This window comes from Mirounga angustirostris, unplaced genomic scaffold (genome assembly GCF_029215605.1).
Source record: "Mirounga angustirostris isolate CCGP_5_RB_7025 unplaced genomic scaffold, mMirAng1.0.hap1 SCAF_15, whole genome shotgun sequence".
Taxonomy (NCBI): Eukaryota; Metazoa; Chordata; class Mammalia; order Carnivora; family Phocidae; genus Mirounga; species Mirounga angustirostris.
The window spans coordinates 92121343-92137755 of NW_026991723.1; the positions used below are offsets into that span (position 1 = coordinate 92121343).

General features: G+C 66.2%; 1 protein-coding gene across 1 annotated transcript; it reads right to left on the minus strand.

The window, feature by feature from the left end:
• Positions 1–4756: 4756 nt before the first annotated feature.
• SOHLH1 (spermatogenesis and oogenesis specific basic helix-loop-helix 1) lies at positions 4757–10665 on the minus strand. Its single transcript, XM_064579158.1, has 8 exons — positions 10409–10665; positions 8761–8931; positions 8139–8286; positions 7643–7764; positions 7460–7557; positions 6177–6363; positions 5617–5687; positions 4757–5090 (listed from the first exon to the last, which is right to left on the minus strand). Exons 1-8 carry the CDS (start codon positions 10663–10665, stop codon positions 4873–4875), a joined length of 1272 nt encoding a protein of 423 aa, XP_064435228.1. The 3' UTR covers positions 4757–4872.
• Positions 10666–16413: the final 5748 nt, after the last annotated feature.

Here is a 16413-nt window from a genome sequence, read left to right on the forward strand (position 1 = left end):
AGCCCTGGCTACGCCAGCCGTGGGGTGCAGCTGGGGGCTGACGGCGTGGACTCAAGCTGCTGGTTCTGCTGGGCAGGACCAAGGTGGAGATGCCCACAGGGCCCCCCAAACGCTGACGGGGGCAGGGCCAGCCTGGGGCACTGGGGGGCCTGCCGAGAGGCTCAGGGCCAGTCTGGAGGAGGAGGGAAATGGCCGAGCGGACCAGGGATGAGGTCCTGCTCACAGACAGACCTCCCCAGCCCCCGACCCAGGGGCAGAGCCCAGGGCAGTGCGGGATCCGCCCCACCCATCCCCACCCCTGAACCCACCCTGCCACCTCTCACTCACCGGAGCTACCCCCTCAAAGGACCAAAAGTTCACAGTTGACCCAAGGAGCCCTTCAACTGTTCCCATCCCCCCAGGAAGCTCCCCGTTCCTGGAGACCTTTCCTGGTGTGTCCAATAAAAGATTGCCACTCCGAGACCGAGTGTGCTCTGTGGGGGGGCTCTGACTGGTGACCACACGGGGCCAGGGCCGCAGGGGTCAGAGATGGGAACCCTCCCCTCCTGGTGAGCCAAGCTCACCACAGGCTCACGTCCACACGGTGGGGGGAAGCTGCTAGGGGTTCCCAGGGCGCCGTTCAGAAGGGACGACCGCACACAACACAGGAAGTCAGCGAGGCCAGACCCCAGGGCAACCTGGTCCCCTCAGTCCCGGGGCTTCCCACCTGGCAGGGACAGAAGTAAGTCTCGCGGGGGCAGAGCCAGCGAGCAGCGCCAATCCAGGTTGGTCCCGGCGTAGGAGCCCCTTCTGGCCACACATGTGTATGTCTGCTAAATGATGGTGGCGGACACCCTGGGGGCAGGGACAGCCACTGGGCAGGCAGCAGGAGATGCTGCCCGCTGCATCTTCCTCCTCCCTGAGTTGTGCAGGCCTGGCAGGTGCGTGCCCGCCGCCCCCTCTGATGCACACCTAAGGCCCCCAGGCCCCCCTCCACTGGCGCCCAGCTGCACGCAGACTCCCTGCCCCATAGCGGACAGGCCTGTCCTCCCCCAAGGCCACCACCCCTGAGCCATCCATCAAGCCCACCCCCCGGCCGAGACCAGGGGGCTCCTGCCAGCGGCCAAGAGTCCCTCGAGGGAGTCTCTCGGGGCAGGCCATACCGTCCAGCACCAAGGCCTGCGTCAGCCTTGCATGAAGGGGAGCTGTCTGTGCTGGCAGTCAGAAGAGGGGGCTTCCCACCCCTGTAGTTGGGATGAGGCTCCCAGCCCCCGGGACCCACCCCCAGGCCACCCCCAGCACCCAGGGGTCCTCCCTGCCCGGCCCCCTCTGCGCTCCCCACCCCAACCTCCTCCATCAGAAGCCCACGCCCCCACCTGCATCCACCAAGGGCCTTTCCAGCTCATCTCTTCCAGCAAGACCCAACAGCGGAGCCACCTCCTCAGCCCCAGCCGTGCGGTGGCTGCCCGCCTCAGTGGCCCCAGGCCTCGGGTCCCCAGCAGGTCAACAACTCCATCCTCTCCTGCTTCCCCCCGTCCAGGGGCAACGAGTTCCTTCTCCTTGGCTCCCCAGACCCCCGGCTGTTCCCGCATCCCACCTCTGCATCTTTTCTCTCACCAATGCTCATCCTGGGATAGCGCTGACCCCTGGCCCACCCTATGACGCCTGTCTGGGTCACGGTCTGGGGGCATCTGTCTCCTCGCTCCTCCTCATGCCAGCCAAGCTGCACTCACCCCGGAGCCCCCAGCCCCACCGCCTGCTACCCTCCAGGACAGGCCCAGCCCATCCTGCCCCCACAACTCGAATGCCCTGCCAGCACACAGGGAGGGGAGCAGGAAGGGTGGAGGGACCAGTCTGTCATCCTCTGAGCAAAGGGCATGGGACCTGGCTGTGAGCAGACCTGGAGGCCCCCTTTCAGCCATGAGCACCCCATCATGCTCAGGTGATGGGCTGGGGGACAGCAGGGCCCACTGGGGGATGATGAAGTGTCCTGACCGCCAGTGAACAAGGGCGGGCTGGAGCAAGCCGAGCAGGTTTCTGGCTCCCTTAGGTCTGTATGGGGGAGGGGGGGGGGGGACAGTGAGTCCTGGCCAGTCAAGCGAGGGTCCCCGGAGGATTTCCTCTCGCTCACTCATTGGTCACCTGGGATGGGAGATGGAGGACATGCCTGTCCTGCCAAGAGAAGATCAGAGCCTGGGGGGAAAGGAGGGGCCCCGGGACGTCACCTCCTCCTCAGCAGTGGAGTACCCAGTCCTCCAGCAGGACCCATGTGGCCAGGGGACTAGACGAGGTCACTGAGCAGAACTGAACACCTCGCCCCAGACCCCAGTGCATGGTGACCACACTGGCCACGAGGCCCATGGAGCAAGAGGAGCAATGGGGAAAGGCAGGGGGACGGAGAGGAAAGTGGGCAGGGGGAGGGGCAGACTGAGGGTGGCGAGCAGTCAGCGCTCAGCCCAATGGCCGGCTGTCACCAAGCCGTGGGCACAGCCCCTCCAAGATGTCCCAAACCAAGGGGAGTGTGGGCTGAGGGTGTGGCCTGAGGGTGTCCGGGGTCCTGCGGGGCCGTGTCCCTTCTGTGTGTCCTACTTCCAGGCAAACCTCGTGGTGGGGGCAGTGGGGAGGGAAGCTGGTCACCTTGAGAGCTGGGGGGGAAGTTGTGCTGAAGCCCCCCAGCCAGCCCCAAGTCCCCAGAGCAAGCCCGAAGTCACCAGCCAACGGCTTTCCAAACCCACCCTCGAGCACACGCAGGTAGGAGTGTGCCACCGCCCAGAGCTGAATTCGGGTCACAAAGGGCTGGAGAGCAGGACGATGGATGAGAAGCAGGCTGTCCCCTGGGCCCTGCAGCTCCTTCCAGCTCCAACCAAGCCCCCAGCAGGCCCAGCGGCAGCCCCTCTCCCCTCCCACTCACCTGGGGGCTCTGCCATCGAGCCCTGCCTGCCCCTCCCCTGCATGTCACTGTCCACAGGAGGGAGGCCAGGCCCCAGCCAGCTCGGGGATGGGGCTCTGTGCCCACACTCCTACGGCCTGTGGAGCAGGGGCCGTGGGACCACGTGGCCCCGGCAGGGGTGAATGCTGGTTCCAGGGCACCCTTCTCCCACTGGGGGAGGCGGGAGGAGCAGACATTGTTGGTCGCCCACTGCTCTTACCCCCAAGCCCACACCAGGCCTCGAAGTGCCCCCTCCGGGGGCTCAGGATGAGGCAGGCCTGCCGCCTGAGACAGGACCTCGTCCCCCACAGCCTGGGGCTGGGCAGGGTCTCATCTCTGTTCTCCAGGGCCTCGGCTGGGGCTCCCGATCTCCCTCACTGGGTGCTGACCTGAGGTCAGTGTGGGGGTGGGGAGCACAAGTGGCCAGCCGGGGGCTCAGAGCCAGACCGTTCTAGGTCAGCTTGACCAGAGGGAGCTGCGGTTTCCACGAAGCCCTGCAGCAAACCCCAGCAGAGACAGACCTGCTCCCAAGTGGGGCTCAGCGATTCCACCCCAGGTCCCCCTCTGGGCTCAGGGAGCCAGAAACTCACAGGGGCAGGACCCAGGCACTTGCCTCGGCCCTGACATGGCAGCCACGCAGCGGGGTCACCCACAGCGGGGTTCAGGGTGCTGGGCTGACCGCAGGGCCCCTGCAGCGTCCCACCCTGCCAAGGGGAGGCACAGGCCTACACTCGAGAACCACATACAATCACGCGTGTGTGCACATCAGCACCAACGCCCATAAACGCATGCACGTGAGCAGCACAGACGTCCTGAGCACTGGGGTCTAGGGGCGATAGCCGCCCCCGTGGGCACCTGGCCTCCCCCAGGTTCCCTCCCCGCAGCCGCTGCCTGGCTCCCCTCCAGCCCCACCGAGGGCTCACGCTGCCAGCGCTTCGACCCCACACCAGCTGCTCCTCACCCGTTTGCAGTGCCTCACAGAATGAATGGACCTTTCCAGCTGCAGAGATGGAAATGCGTGCAAGTGCGGGGAGGCAACCTGGGCAGGGGGCTCAGGACTCACAGTCAGGAGAACCTACTCTGCTGGAGAGAAAAAACCCCCTGGCTCCTGGAGCACTTGCTGGCCTGGAGGGTCACGGGGGTGTCTGGAGCCCAGCGTCTCCAGAAGGGGATGAGCAGAAGCATAGTGAGGCCCCGGCCAGCCGGGGGCACAGACGGACACCCGCCTTTGCTGTGGCTGCAGAGTGGTGAGATGCAGGGCAGGGTCAGCCGCACTCGACCATGGGGGCTTGGGATGCCCCTCCCGGTAACCCAGGCCTTCCCCAGATCCCAGCGGTCAGCAGCAGCTGAGACTGGAGCTGTGCCTGCCAGGAGAAGGGTCCAGATGCTGACACCAAGTGGCCTCTGCCCCTGGCCCCCCACGGCCCCTGAGAGGGGAGTGCAGAGGTCCCCACCTCGAAAGCGGAGGCCAGCCTTCCCTCGGGGCCCTGGCTGCGGCGGAGAGCACCATGGCCTCCCCCGACAGACCCCTGGGCCGTGAGAGCCGCACAGCCCAGACCAGCCTTGTGAGAGGTGGTGAGGGGTGAGAGGCGTGAGAGGTGGGGTCCGACGCCTGCTTCTCCGGGGAGCAGGCTGGGAACACAGAACTCTCAGCCCCCGGAGCCCGCCCCAGGCTGCAGGGCTATTTAGGGAGTCCGCAAGGCCAAGAACGTCGCAGAAACAAAACCCCAGGCAGGTGCCCGCGCTCTGAGAGGAAGCGGTGCCATCTGCCCAGTGAATGGCGCTGATTACAGACGCTCCGGAAGTCCCGCTTTCTGCAGGAGCGCCGCCCTGCCTTTAATCCTCGGCCTCCACCCGCTGCGGCCCCCCAGCCTCGCCACAGCAGAGCACAGGGGCCGCCCAAACCCAAAAGAAGCCGCCCAGCACCCCACACAGACATGTGAGACACGGGCCCTCCCTGCTGCCTAGCAGGGGAAGAAATCGGGGAAGATACTGTCCACCTCCTCCCGCAGGGCCAGGCTGGGGCAGCCCACATCCGAGCCCCATGGCTCCAGGGGGCCGTCCGGGAGCTCCTGGGAGCCAGGCTCGGGGTCTGTCAGGAAGCCTGGCTCTGCCCTGTCCAGCAGGCTGCTCCTGGCTGTGCTCTGAGAAGGGGCACTGGCACCTCTGCCCTCCAGAGACCCTGGAAGCAGATGGGACACATCAGCCTGGGTGCCTGGGCCAGGCACAGTAGGGTCAAGGTGCAGAACAGGCCCACCTCCGTCCTGCCCGGCTTGGAAGCCCTTGGCTCCCGAGGGCCATGACAGGTGGGCGAGCCCACTCCTGCTGGCCCTGCTCGCGACCCAGGAGGACCCATCAGAGCACGACACAATGCCGTTTCACAAAACACTAATCTCACAAACATTCTGCTCATCTCCCATCCAGGTGCCCTTGCAGGAAGTTCAGAGAAAAGCACAGACCCCGAGTAGCAGAGAAGACACAACCAGCTCCACACACCACGCTCACAGACACTCCACACGCACACATGTCCCCTTGCGTTCCCCACCCCAACGACCCTGAAGACCACCAGCGGGGAGAAAAGAGGGGCTCAGAAACAGATAGCAGGGCCTTGGGGTGAGCCTGCTCACACCTCCCTGTTAATCCCAGCCAGCTGCCCAGCCCCTTATCCAGATTGGCTGAGGCCCCAAGGCCTGGCCCTCATCACTCACCCAGCCACCAGTCAGGACCGGCGTTCAGCAAGTAGGACGTCCCGTCTTCCACGTCACATCCCGACACGGACCTGAATGGGACCAGAAGACTTCACCCTGAGTGATCCCAGGTGAACCCACTGCTCGAACCTCAAGAGGAAGGTGCAGAACCTCAAAGGTGGCTTCAGGTTCAGGATGAACGGGGTGCCCCTCCCTCCCCGCCAGACCCTGAGCCTGCCCACTGAGGACGGACTGGCCCGTCCCCCTACCTCTGCTGGGTCCGCCCCACCCCCTGCCTCTGCCACGCTCCCTTCCCACGCCCCAGCTGGTGCACGCTCATGAAACACAAACTCGTTTACTATCAGCCAAAACACAGACCGGTGAGGAACATGACAACGTTTTCGGAAACGCGTCAGAAAGCCACATGGCGGCGTCTGGCTCAAACGGGCCTGGGCTGGCAGCTGGAGCCCAGGCACAGTGAGGGAGGGGGACAGACTTCCCAGGGGTGGGGGCGGGCAAAGCGTGAGCAGAACTGGAAGGAGGGGTGTGGGACTGCTGTAAACGCCCAGCAGGGCACCCACCTGGCGTCCAGTGTCACGACACAGTCGGCCCCCTCCGCTGCGGTCCCAGCCTGGCCCAGGCAGCTCTGAGCCTCTTCGCTCACCAGGGGGGAGGGTGGCTGCCACAAACGGGGGGGCCAGAGTGGGGGCAGCCTCAGCGCCTTGGAGGGACTTGGGCCTGGGGGCTGGGACAGCAGGCTGCAGGGCTCTACGGCAGAAACGAGATGCGGGTCGGCCTTCCCCACACAGGCAGCAGCCCTCGGCCCCTGCCTGCTGTCCCCGGCACGGGGACCAAAAAGCTCAGAAGCGGGAGGCAGACAGATGACCCGGAGATGGACACCCAGGGCTGCAGTGCTGGGCACCTGGGGCCACGGAAGCTTCTCAGAGAAAACACCTGCTTGGCCTCAGATCAGCCCTTGGGGCTCAGATCTGGAACCCCACCCCATCTGCCCACAGTCCCTACCCCAGCCTCCTCCCTCAGATCTAGCTCCCTGCCATGTGACCTCTGCACCCTCACGCTCTGCCCGTGGCTCCCAAAGTTCTCTGGAGGCCCCAGCTCCACCGCCAGCCCTGGTGACAGCAAGCCCCCCCCACCGCTCCGTGGGCATGTTCGGGCAATCAGAAAGCATCCTTGGCTCCCGGGGCAGTCACGTGCATGGGTCCTAAAGGCCCTCACAGCCATTCGTGCCCAAGGAGTGACAGATAGCTGGGGTGCAGGGTCCAGCACGAGGCAGAGGCAGTCATCAGCAATGCCCTGCAGGCTTGGCTGGCACAGGACAAGGGCCCTGCCCGTGCAGAGCCCGTGACTCACTGGATTACAGAAGGATCAGGAGAGCACCAAGAAGCCCAAGCTGTGTGGGGGCTGCTCAAGAGAGCCGGGCACAACAGTGGCCAGCAGCAGGCACGAGGACGGGACCCGGGGACCCCTAGAGGCCCAAGGTGAAGGAGGACTGGGGGCCTGTCCTTGGGGAGCAGAAGCTCGGACCCTGCTCCCTGGCAGAGAACAGAACAACAAGGACAGGCCAAGAACGGCCCCCCGCCTGCAGCTGAGAAGCCCAGGGCACCTCAGCTGTACCCCTGCCCCTGGTGGCGCCCATTAACCTGTGTTTACCACAGCTGAGGGCAGCACGGAGTCCCCGAGGTTCACCTTGACATGCAGGCGCATCACGATGAGAGAACCACAACAGGTGTCCAACCCTTATTGATAAACAGACCCCCAGCCCCATGCCATCCTACAGCGTGCCCCTGTCCCCTCTCTGGCGAGAACACCGACCCCATCCGCGCTGGGACCTGCCCTTGCTTACCAGGGAGGGCTGGCGGCCCCTCCGGCCCCTCGGTCACCCCTGACGGGGCCTCGCCCTCGCCTGCGCCCGCGGTCACACAGCCGGGAGGAGCCCGTGGCCTAGTGACACAAAGACAGAGGGGGAGCCTGAACGGTCTGCGTCTGCTGCCCCCGCGGGCTCCCCAGCCACCCAGGGGACACTAACACAGTCAGGCCACAGGCTCCTGTGCTGCAGTCTGGGGGCCCTGCAGCGCTCGGACGCGATGCGGCCTGCTGCATAACATCCCTCTGCCACTCGCGCCACGTCTCCTTGGAAGGACCAAGAACCTAAAATGGAAACAAACAACCTAAACGACAACGGTCAAGCAACGCACATGGGAAACCAGGCTGTCGGCTGTCACGGGCTGCCCTGCGGGGGTCCAAGAGGCTCAGCCTGAGCGCAGACCCCAGCCAGGAAAAGCAGAACAGGGAACAGAGGGGATGTGAGGGACTGAAGTGGGGACCGAGATGGTTCCCGGGGGCTCCCGCGGACAGCTGGAACCAGCAGAAGCAGAGAACGCCAGCCGAAATCACAGCCACCCTGGCTGCCCCGCAGGGAGCAAGGGAGGTCAGAGCTGCCCTCCCCCGGGGCGGGAGCGGGGGGAGATGCCCCCCAGCGGCCCCTCCACACAGCGCGACCCGGCGGCCTGAACACCACTCACAGCATGCGGCTCCTGGCTGGGCACCAGGGTGCCAGCAAGCTGCAAGAACTGCACCGCCATCTCCAGGACCGAGGCCATGTCCTCCCGCCGGCCATCAAACCGGGGCAGCAGGGCCCGAAGGCGCTCACAGCTCACCGAGATCCGCTTCCTGCTTCCAGACAAGCAACAGTGTCCCTCAGCCCACCTGGCCTTGCCTTGGCCAGGGGAAGGACCTCAGCTGCCCGAACGCCCCTCGGAGCCGCCCAGGCCCTCCGCTGGTCAGCTCTCCCAACAATGTGAGCCCTTCAGGGTCGCCGGCCACAAGCTACCCAGATGCTTGCGCCAGCCATGGCCAGCGGGCCCTGGACGCCCCCCCCCACGCCCCAACCCCCCCCAGAGACCCCCGAGGCACACCCTTGAGCAGCCCAGGACTGCGGTCAGAGAGGGGGCTGCAGAGGTGGGCCCTGGGAAGCCCCTCCCTTGGGTTTTCTTGCTCAGCCTGCCGCGTGCTAACTGCCCCCTGACTGCATGGCCCCTACATCCCCGTTCCAGCTGCCCACACCCGCGTCACAGCCACGAATCTGACGTCCTCGGCCGCCCCCGCCACAACGCCGCTGCAAGCCCGGGACCATCCTCCACCCACCTGCGCTCCCTCTCGCTGAGCACGTTCCGCGGGAGGCCGGGGCCCGAGCCCGAGCCCGAGCCGGAGCCGGAGCCGGAGCCGGGGCCGGGAGGCTCCGGGGGCGCCCTGAGCGGGCGCGCGCCCTGGCCGTGGTTCTCACTGCAGCCCTGGCCGCTGGCTGGGGAAGAGCCGCTGCCCAGGACACGCAAGGGCGCGGAGCTCCGTGAACCCCGGAAAACGCCGCAGGACCCAGGGGCCCTCACGGACGTCTTTGGGGGGCCGCCGGGGCAGGGGTGGGGAGATGCTGGACACGGTCCCCGTCGGCCCTCCCTTCCCCCACAGGGCCTGAGGCCGGTGCCCTGCCCCAGGGGGTCCTGCCGGGTGGGGGCCTGCAGCTCAGGGCCCCACCCCGGCACCCCTGAGCAGAGGCCTTCCACCTGAGCCCCGCCAGCGCCCCCAGGTCCTCACCTGCACCCCCTAACAGCAGCCTCAGGACCCCGGGACGCCATAAGCGCAGCCGCACGGAGGCACCCACACGCCGGGACCCCCAGGCGCCCGCCCCACGCATGCGTCTGGCCGGCTCCGCCCACTCACGTGCGCCCCTGCCCCACGTGCCCCCTGCCCCGCCCAGGCACGTGCTCTGCCCCGGGCCTCAAAGTTTCTCCCGGCGGCGGAGTGGCTGTAAGTGGCGGCCGGAGTCTGGCCTGGCCTGGGTGCCCCTCCCGGCTCTTCCCGGGGGTCGGGGGTCGGCCCGCTCCCGCTCGGGGGGGGGGGGGCCCCTCCCTGGGACCCTCTGTCAACTGGGAGGCAGGGGCCCTGCCCGCGGGGAGCCTGGCTGGGGAGGGGGCCGCAGGGGAAGGACTACCCCGGGAAGGAGGGGACGGGGCTGGAGTGGCGATCTTCTGGGCAGGGCCGGGCAGCCGGGTCCCCAGCCAGCGGACCCGCGGGGGTGCGGGCGCTCCCGGGCGCTGTCACGCGGGCCAGGCGTCGGGGCGCCGGACGGCAGGTAGGACTCCCTCCCTCTCCGGAGCAGTCTGTGTTACCTGCGGCCACAGGTGTGGGCGAGGCGAGGAGACGGGAGTTTCTGGAGCCCGGTGCGCCAGGAGCCCAGCTAGGGGCTGCCGGGGGAGAGCGGGAAGGCCGGTCTGAGAACTGCTGGCGAGAGCGGTGGGACTCAGGGGTCGGCGAGGGACGGCTGGAGGATGCCCACGTGCCCCTGGAGGCCCGCAAGTGCGCGGTCCGCGTGCGCCTGTCCCCGGAAACCCGTCCTCTTCCCAGGCGCCCCGCCTCAGTGAAGCGCCCCCCTCCCCCAGGAGCCGGGGCGTGCCCACAGCCCCAGCACCCCAGCGCCCGAGGGCTGGCCTGCCTGCCTCCCCACCCCTGCCTCTGGCCACGCCTGGCCCTCTGCCTGCCCTGCGCCCTGGATTCTCGCCACCCTCTCAGCTCGCTCCCCAGGGGAGCGCTGCTCAGAGCCCCAGGGCCCCGCAGGTCTCTGGGGCGCTCGCTGCCAGTGCTCTAGCGGTCCGTCTGCTCCTCTGCTGGACCTCCAGGGACGGGGGTGGCGGGGCGTCCCTGGGAGGACTGAGCCCCTCCCTCCAGGGGCGAGGCGCCCTCTGGCGCCCTTGGGGTTTCCAGCGTTGAAGCGCTGCCTCCTGTCTCTCGCGGTTACGAGGGTTCCGAGCGCCGCGGTGGGGGCGGGTCCCGGGTGGGGATGCGCCGACCGGACCGTCCCCCGCCCGGTCCCCCGCCCGGTCCTGCGCCGCCGCCATTCCCGGCGCGGCCGGCAGGGGGCGCGCCCGGCCTGGCGCCCGAACCCCGACCCTGAAGCAGGCTTTCTTCTGCTCGGAGAGGGAAAGTGCTGTGTTTCGGAGCAAAGCGAAGAAGCTTTTCCTTCGGCCCCGGATCCGAGCCGCTGCCGCCGCGCATGCCGCTCCCCGACGGGGCGCGCAGCCCGGGGGGCTCGTCCAGGGGGTCGTGGCCGGGGGCGCGCGGCGCGGGCCACACCAACCGGACCTTCGTGTTCGACGACGGCCGATGCGCCCCCAGGTACGGCCGATGCGCCTCTCCGCTGGCGGAGGGACCCCAGGCCCCGCCTGCGCCCCCTCCCAGGACCCTTGCACCCCAGAAACCCCCGGGTCTCCGAGAGCCCCAATCCCAGGTCCACCTCCACGGCCGCACCCGCGAGCGCCCTTCCCCGCCTACGGTGGGGACAGGAGAGCCCCACAGGACCCGGCGGCGCGGAACGACCGGCAGGTGCGGAGGGCTGGCGTCTGTCTGCCTGCGCTCTTAGCGTGCAAGTGGCCCTAGCGCGGCCATTTTTAGGTCTGAGGCTCCAGCATCTCCCGGGCGCAGGGCCTCCCAGCACCCCCCCCCCGAACCTGGAGGAGGGGTATATCAGGGTGCACGCCAGCAGGGGTGGCCGCGGCACCCCAGTGGGGCATGGCAGCAGGGGTCGTCCGCAGGGAAGCGGTGTTCAAGGGCCGTCCTTCCCAGGAAGGACCCGGACCGGGGTGTGGGAGGCAGGCGCGCTGTTACACAAAGGGCAGGAGTCCTGGCTCTTGATCGTTTGGTATTTTGGCTTGTCATTTCTCTTTCGGGTCCCTGTTTGCCCCGCGGTCTGGAAAGAGGGCCAACTGATATACAGCTTCTAGGTGGCTTGGGAGCCTGGCACGGGCGGTCGGCCACCTTTCCCCATAGTGTCCCAGGATGCCATGTGTTCTGTACAGCCAGGACTGCACGGGGAAGACAGAGTCCCAATGGACCGGCTGGGTTTTTGTCCCAACCCAGGGAAGGTCATGCTGGGTGGGGAAAGGGAGACTGAGTGAGGGCCCCCAAGAGAAGGTCAGGCCAGGTGGAGAGCCCACAGGAAAAGTCAGCCTGGGTAAGGACCACCCCCACCCCCCACTCCCACCCAACAAAGGTGAGGCTGGACTGGAGTGAGAGCAGCTACGAACAAGTCTGCTGGGTTAGGGAGGCAGGCTTCGGCTGGGAGAAGCAAGACCTTTCTCGGGTGGAATGAGGGCCTGGGTTGGGGAGCTTCTGCGGGCAGGTTCCTGCACCCAGCTTCACAGCAGGGGCGGCTCCAGAGTCCAGGGGCCTGGCTTTGCTCCCCATCTGGACCGTGGGTGCGGCTCTGTCTTGAGAGGTGCTGCAGGATATCAGTAACAGTGCTGGCGTTCTGGGCAGAGGTGGGGTGGTGGGTACCCCTGCCTTCTGCTGGCAGGGGCCGGCCCCAGGCTGTGAGGTCAAGCACCAGGGCTCCTGGGGAGGGCTCCTAGCTCTCTGGGCTGCAGGAATCTTTACCTTGGTGCCTGGACCCCAGGTCTATCCCTGGGAGGTGGGGTCCCAGGCCCCAGCCACCCCGTCCGATCAATGGGCACTGCCCTTTTTATCCTGTTGCTTCCCCAGGTACAGATGTCACTACCCTGCAGGTGACAGTTGTGATGGAAGGGACAGAGGCCTGGGGAGGCCTGTCCTGCCCCAGAGCTGCCAGTGGTAGCCTTCTGGTCCGAGCTCTCTGGCGTTTCCCGGAACTGCCAGTTCCCCTCAGCCCTGCCGCTCCCCACTGGGGGCTGGCGTGGCACCCTGTGGGCCATGATGGCAGAGGGTGCAAAGATCCGAGGCTGGCGTCCTGCTGGGGACGTGCCTGGCAGGAAGTCTCGGCCAGCCCTCCAGGCCCATATTAGGGAGCGGTGCCTGCAGGGCAGCAGGAAGTGGTCCAGGCCCCGTGGGAAAGGTTCTCAGGGCCGAGGTACAGCCCAGCTCTGGCCGGCGCGAGGGTGGCCTCCTGGTCTAGGGGATTGGAGGGGACTCGGGTCTGCCTTCTGCCAGCAGAGTCTGCAGGAGCAGCTCAGAAAGACAGAGGTGAGTGAGAAGGAGACAGAGGTGGGGGTAGCCACTGGGAGCTGTGCTTCTGTCAGAGGCAGGTCGGGCGTGACCTGTGTCCTCACGTCCCGCTGCGCCACGGCCTCTGAGTGTGCTGGTCTGTCCGCCAGCCAGCTTGTCCGCACACCTGGGTCTGAGTGACCTGTGGGGTGGCCGAGTCGGGCTCTGTGGCTGTGCCTTCCCCTCCCCACGGAGGGTCAGTGACTAAGTGTGAATTCTTTCACGAGATTTCTTCCTGGGCTCCTGGAGGACGCAGGGGTTTGCAGGCTGGTCCGGAGCGCTGCCTGCCTTCAGGGAGGCAGTCCTTGTCTTCTCTCCAGACAGGCCCCCAGGATTTCTGCCCTGGGAACCTCTGCCTGGGTGTGTCCGGAGCCTTGTGGGTGAAGCGGGCTACTGGCCGGGTGTGTGCGTGCCTGAGTGTGTGTGTGCGTGTGTGCATACACGCGCATTCTGGTAGGAGAGCGGGACAGGACAGGGCGGGGGCACCCGGAGTGTGGAGGGGGGCCCTGCCTGCTGCTGGAGCGGGAGGGGATGATGGGGGTGCACGGGAGTCTCTGGGGAGAGCTCCGAAATGGGTGTTGGCTCAGGAGCAGCACCTGATTACCCAGGCATTTTTAAAGCTGTCTCGGGAACTCTTTCGGGCCTTGTGTGTGTGGGTGTTCTCCACATATTCACCCGAGATCTTTTTCCGCCCCTGGAGCCAGGGGCCTTGCCCAGGAGGTGAGGCTCATACTAGATGCTGGTGAGTTCAAAACGTTTGCAGGGGATGGAGGCGGGGCTGGGCCCACTCCCCGGACTGGAGTCCCTGAGAGGCCTTCCGGAGAAGTCGCTGTGTCGTCTGGACCTTCCTCCGTGCTGTCGCTCTGGGCTGTTCTGTGTGGGGCAGTGAGGTCTGGAGGCCTTTGGACAGGCCAGCCACCCTAGGCGCCAGTCTTGCTGGCCCGCGATATTGCCGGACGCGCTGACAGTGACTGGACCGGGGCTCCTTGCCGGGGGCCTCAGCTGGTGCTGGTCTCCTGAAAGGAAGGGCAGCCACCGTGTCCTCGCTAGTGCAGGGGATCCAGAGCCTCGGGACCCAGCTCCGGGCTGCTGGGCGGCTGCAGGAAGGGGCCGTGGCTGGGACCCGAGCAGCGTGTGAGGTGGTGCTGTCCGCTGCCCCCGCCCCCCACCCGTGGCTGAGGCACAAGGGCTGGCGTCCTGGGGTGCTCCTCTCGTCAGCTCTGTCCCTGCCGCTGGAGCCGTCACGGGGGGACGGAGCATGAACTCCTGTCTCTCCCTAGGGGTCAGGGCCGGAAGCAGGTAGGGGAGCAGGTGGAGCTCAGCCTCTGCGGGAGCACCTGTAATCGCTGGGCTGGGTGGTGCAGGGCCAGCAGCGGAGGACCTGTGGGTCGTGGGAGTGGCAAGGCTCAGGGAAGTCGAACAGCCTGTCTACCGCCGGGCCAGATGACAGCCCGCTCTCCTGACTGCACCTGTGGGGACCCTGGCTGCAGCTTGGGGCTTGCGTCTCTGGTGACAGCACAGCTCCAGGCCGGCAGGGCTGACAGCCTGGCACGGAATTCCTGTGGGGGCCCTTAGGGTGTTGGTGGGGACGTGACCCTGGAGGCGTTGGCAGGGCTCAGAGGACAGAGGGCAGGGGAGCCAGCCAGAGAGTTGGGTTCTCTTAGATGCCGAGAGCATGAGGCTCTAAGAGCCAAGGACCTGCCAGGAGTAAGGTGTGACATGTGGGCAGTGACATCCCCACCTGAGGATGTTTCCAGATGAGGACACCTCTGCAGGTCATGCCAGCCTTCAGGGGCACGCAGTGTGGCCAGCTCTGTGGGCTGAGCAGGGGCCTGGCAGGGGTAGATGGGGCAGCCCTTCTCTAGGGGGAGCCCCCCTGCCCTGCCATGACAGAGGGGATGCCGCATTCCCACCTCAGGCTGGCTGTCCTGACAGGTTCCTGAGGGCCCCCCACATCCCATGTGTCCAGCTGGAGGGGCAGGTACTCGGGCATCTTCAGCCAGAGGATGGGATGCAGCTCACGGGCAGGACCAGCTAAGGGTCATGGGTACCCAGGGAGTGAGTGCTGGGCCTTGCCATCTGGACACGGACCCACTGCCTGACCCTGAGTGACCAGGCATGCTAGGTCCTCCTAGGGGTGTGCAACGGGGGGCTTTCTTGAGAGGTAGGCCCAAGCCCAGGTGGGCAGGCAGAGTGGGAACTGCAAATCCCCGTGGCTTCTGCCTCCCCCTGCATCCTCGTGGGTGGACCTCGGGCTCAGGGAAGGCCAGTGGTGGGGACAGGGCCATGGGCCCGAGACCCTGAGTCCACACCACTACCAGGCCCTTCCTGCCTGCCCTCTGGGTGTGCTCGGTGTATGGAGAAAGCTACTGTGAAGTGTCTGTTTGGATGACTCTCCAGTTTGAATTCAGTTCAACGATGTGTTCTGAGCTTTCACTTTGGAACTGGACACATCCGGGAGACGGTGGGGAGGAGCCATCCACGGCGTTGACTCAGAATCCCCACCCCTGAGGAGAAAGGGTGGACATTCCCCAGAGGTGCCTGCCAGCCTGCTGCTGAGCAGCTTGAACAGCTCCAGCTTTTTAATTATTGTGCAGAGGAAGCACTTAGCTTTTCTGTTGTGGTCAGCAGAGAGATGCGGCTTTCCGCTTCCCTGGGCACCAAGCCTGGCTCTCCGCTGCCCCCCACACCCGACGATGCTGCAGTGTCTTCAGGGCTCTCCGTCCTGAGCAGGGATGTGTGGGGGTGTGCTCACACCCATAGCTATGCACACGGGCGTACTCACACACACGTGCACACGTATGCGTGCATGCATCCTTCATCCCCAATTCCTCTGATGAACGTGGCTCCCCAGGCTCTTTGGGAATTTTGAATCGAGTGTGAGCCGTGGAGGGACATGTCATAGGAGAGAGACCATGTCCTTTAGCCAGAGGAGCTGCCACTCACCGCAGGCCCTGGGACAGTCCCTTTGAGCACTGTGAGCAATCGGGACCCCTACAAGGGCCCTGGGGGGAGAATGAATGTTTTCCCAGGATGCCGCACGCCTGGTGTGAGGAGAGGGCTCTTCTCCCCAGAGGCCTTCCCAGAGGTGGGCCCAGGACGAGGGCGAGGGGACTGGGGCTCCGGCCTGGGGATGCTGGGGGCAGGGGTGGTCCTGGCCTCCTGGCCTCCAGTGACAAGTCTCCTGTGACGTGGGCTCCTCGTGTGGCATTGTGGGCGAGACGTGGCCTTTCCCCCAGCTGCCACCCCTACACCGAGGTCACCACACAGTGGAGACAACCCATGCATGGCCTGCAAGCTGGGAGCTCAGAGAAAACGTCCTCTTGGGAGGTTCTTCAGGAGTGGAGTTGTGCTGTCTTTGATGTGGAGTCCCCAAAAGGGCAAAGGCTCCAGCGTGACAGCCCCTCTGCTCCGTCATAGCCAGTGCATGGCTCCCAGCGACTTCTCTTGTGTCCACAAGGCGCACACAGCACGAGAGCCCACCTCATGCCCTCCCCACTCTGGACATTCTCAGACCACACGTGGCCACCAGCACGTGACCGCACTCGACTCTGTCTCCCCGACGATCAGCGAAGTGGAAAGCGTTTCCACATATACGTTGGCCGATTTTTGTGTGTTCTTTGGCCTGCCACGTGCCTATCCTTCGTCTTTCTGTGCCCGTGTGTCTTTCCTCCACGACCTGCGGGAGGTCCCGCAGGTGGCCCGGCCATGACTGCTGCTGCCGGCGGCTGTCCCTGGGGATCGTGGTTCTGTCCTCCGCTCCATTCCTTGACGTGCTCTGGTCTTTAC

Bases quoted from the DNA above. Each gene is read 5' to 3' on its own strand.
- SOHLH1 (XM_064579158.1), bottom strand. From the start codon at position 10,665: ATGCGCGGCGGCAGCGGCTCGGATCCGGGGCCGAAGGAAAAGCTTCTT. The intron at 8,932-10,408 runs GTAACCGCGAGA...TGTCCTGGGCAG, and splicing joins CCGCGGCGCTCGGAACCCTC to CGGCTCTTCCCCAGCCAGCG. The intron at 6,364-7,459 runs GTAAGCAAGGGC...TTTCTGCCGTAG, and splicing joins GGGGCCGCCAGCCCTCCCTG to AGCCCTGCAGCCTGCTGTCC.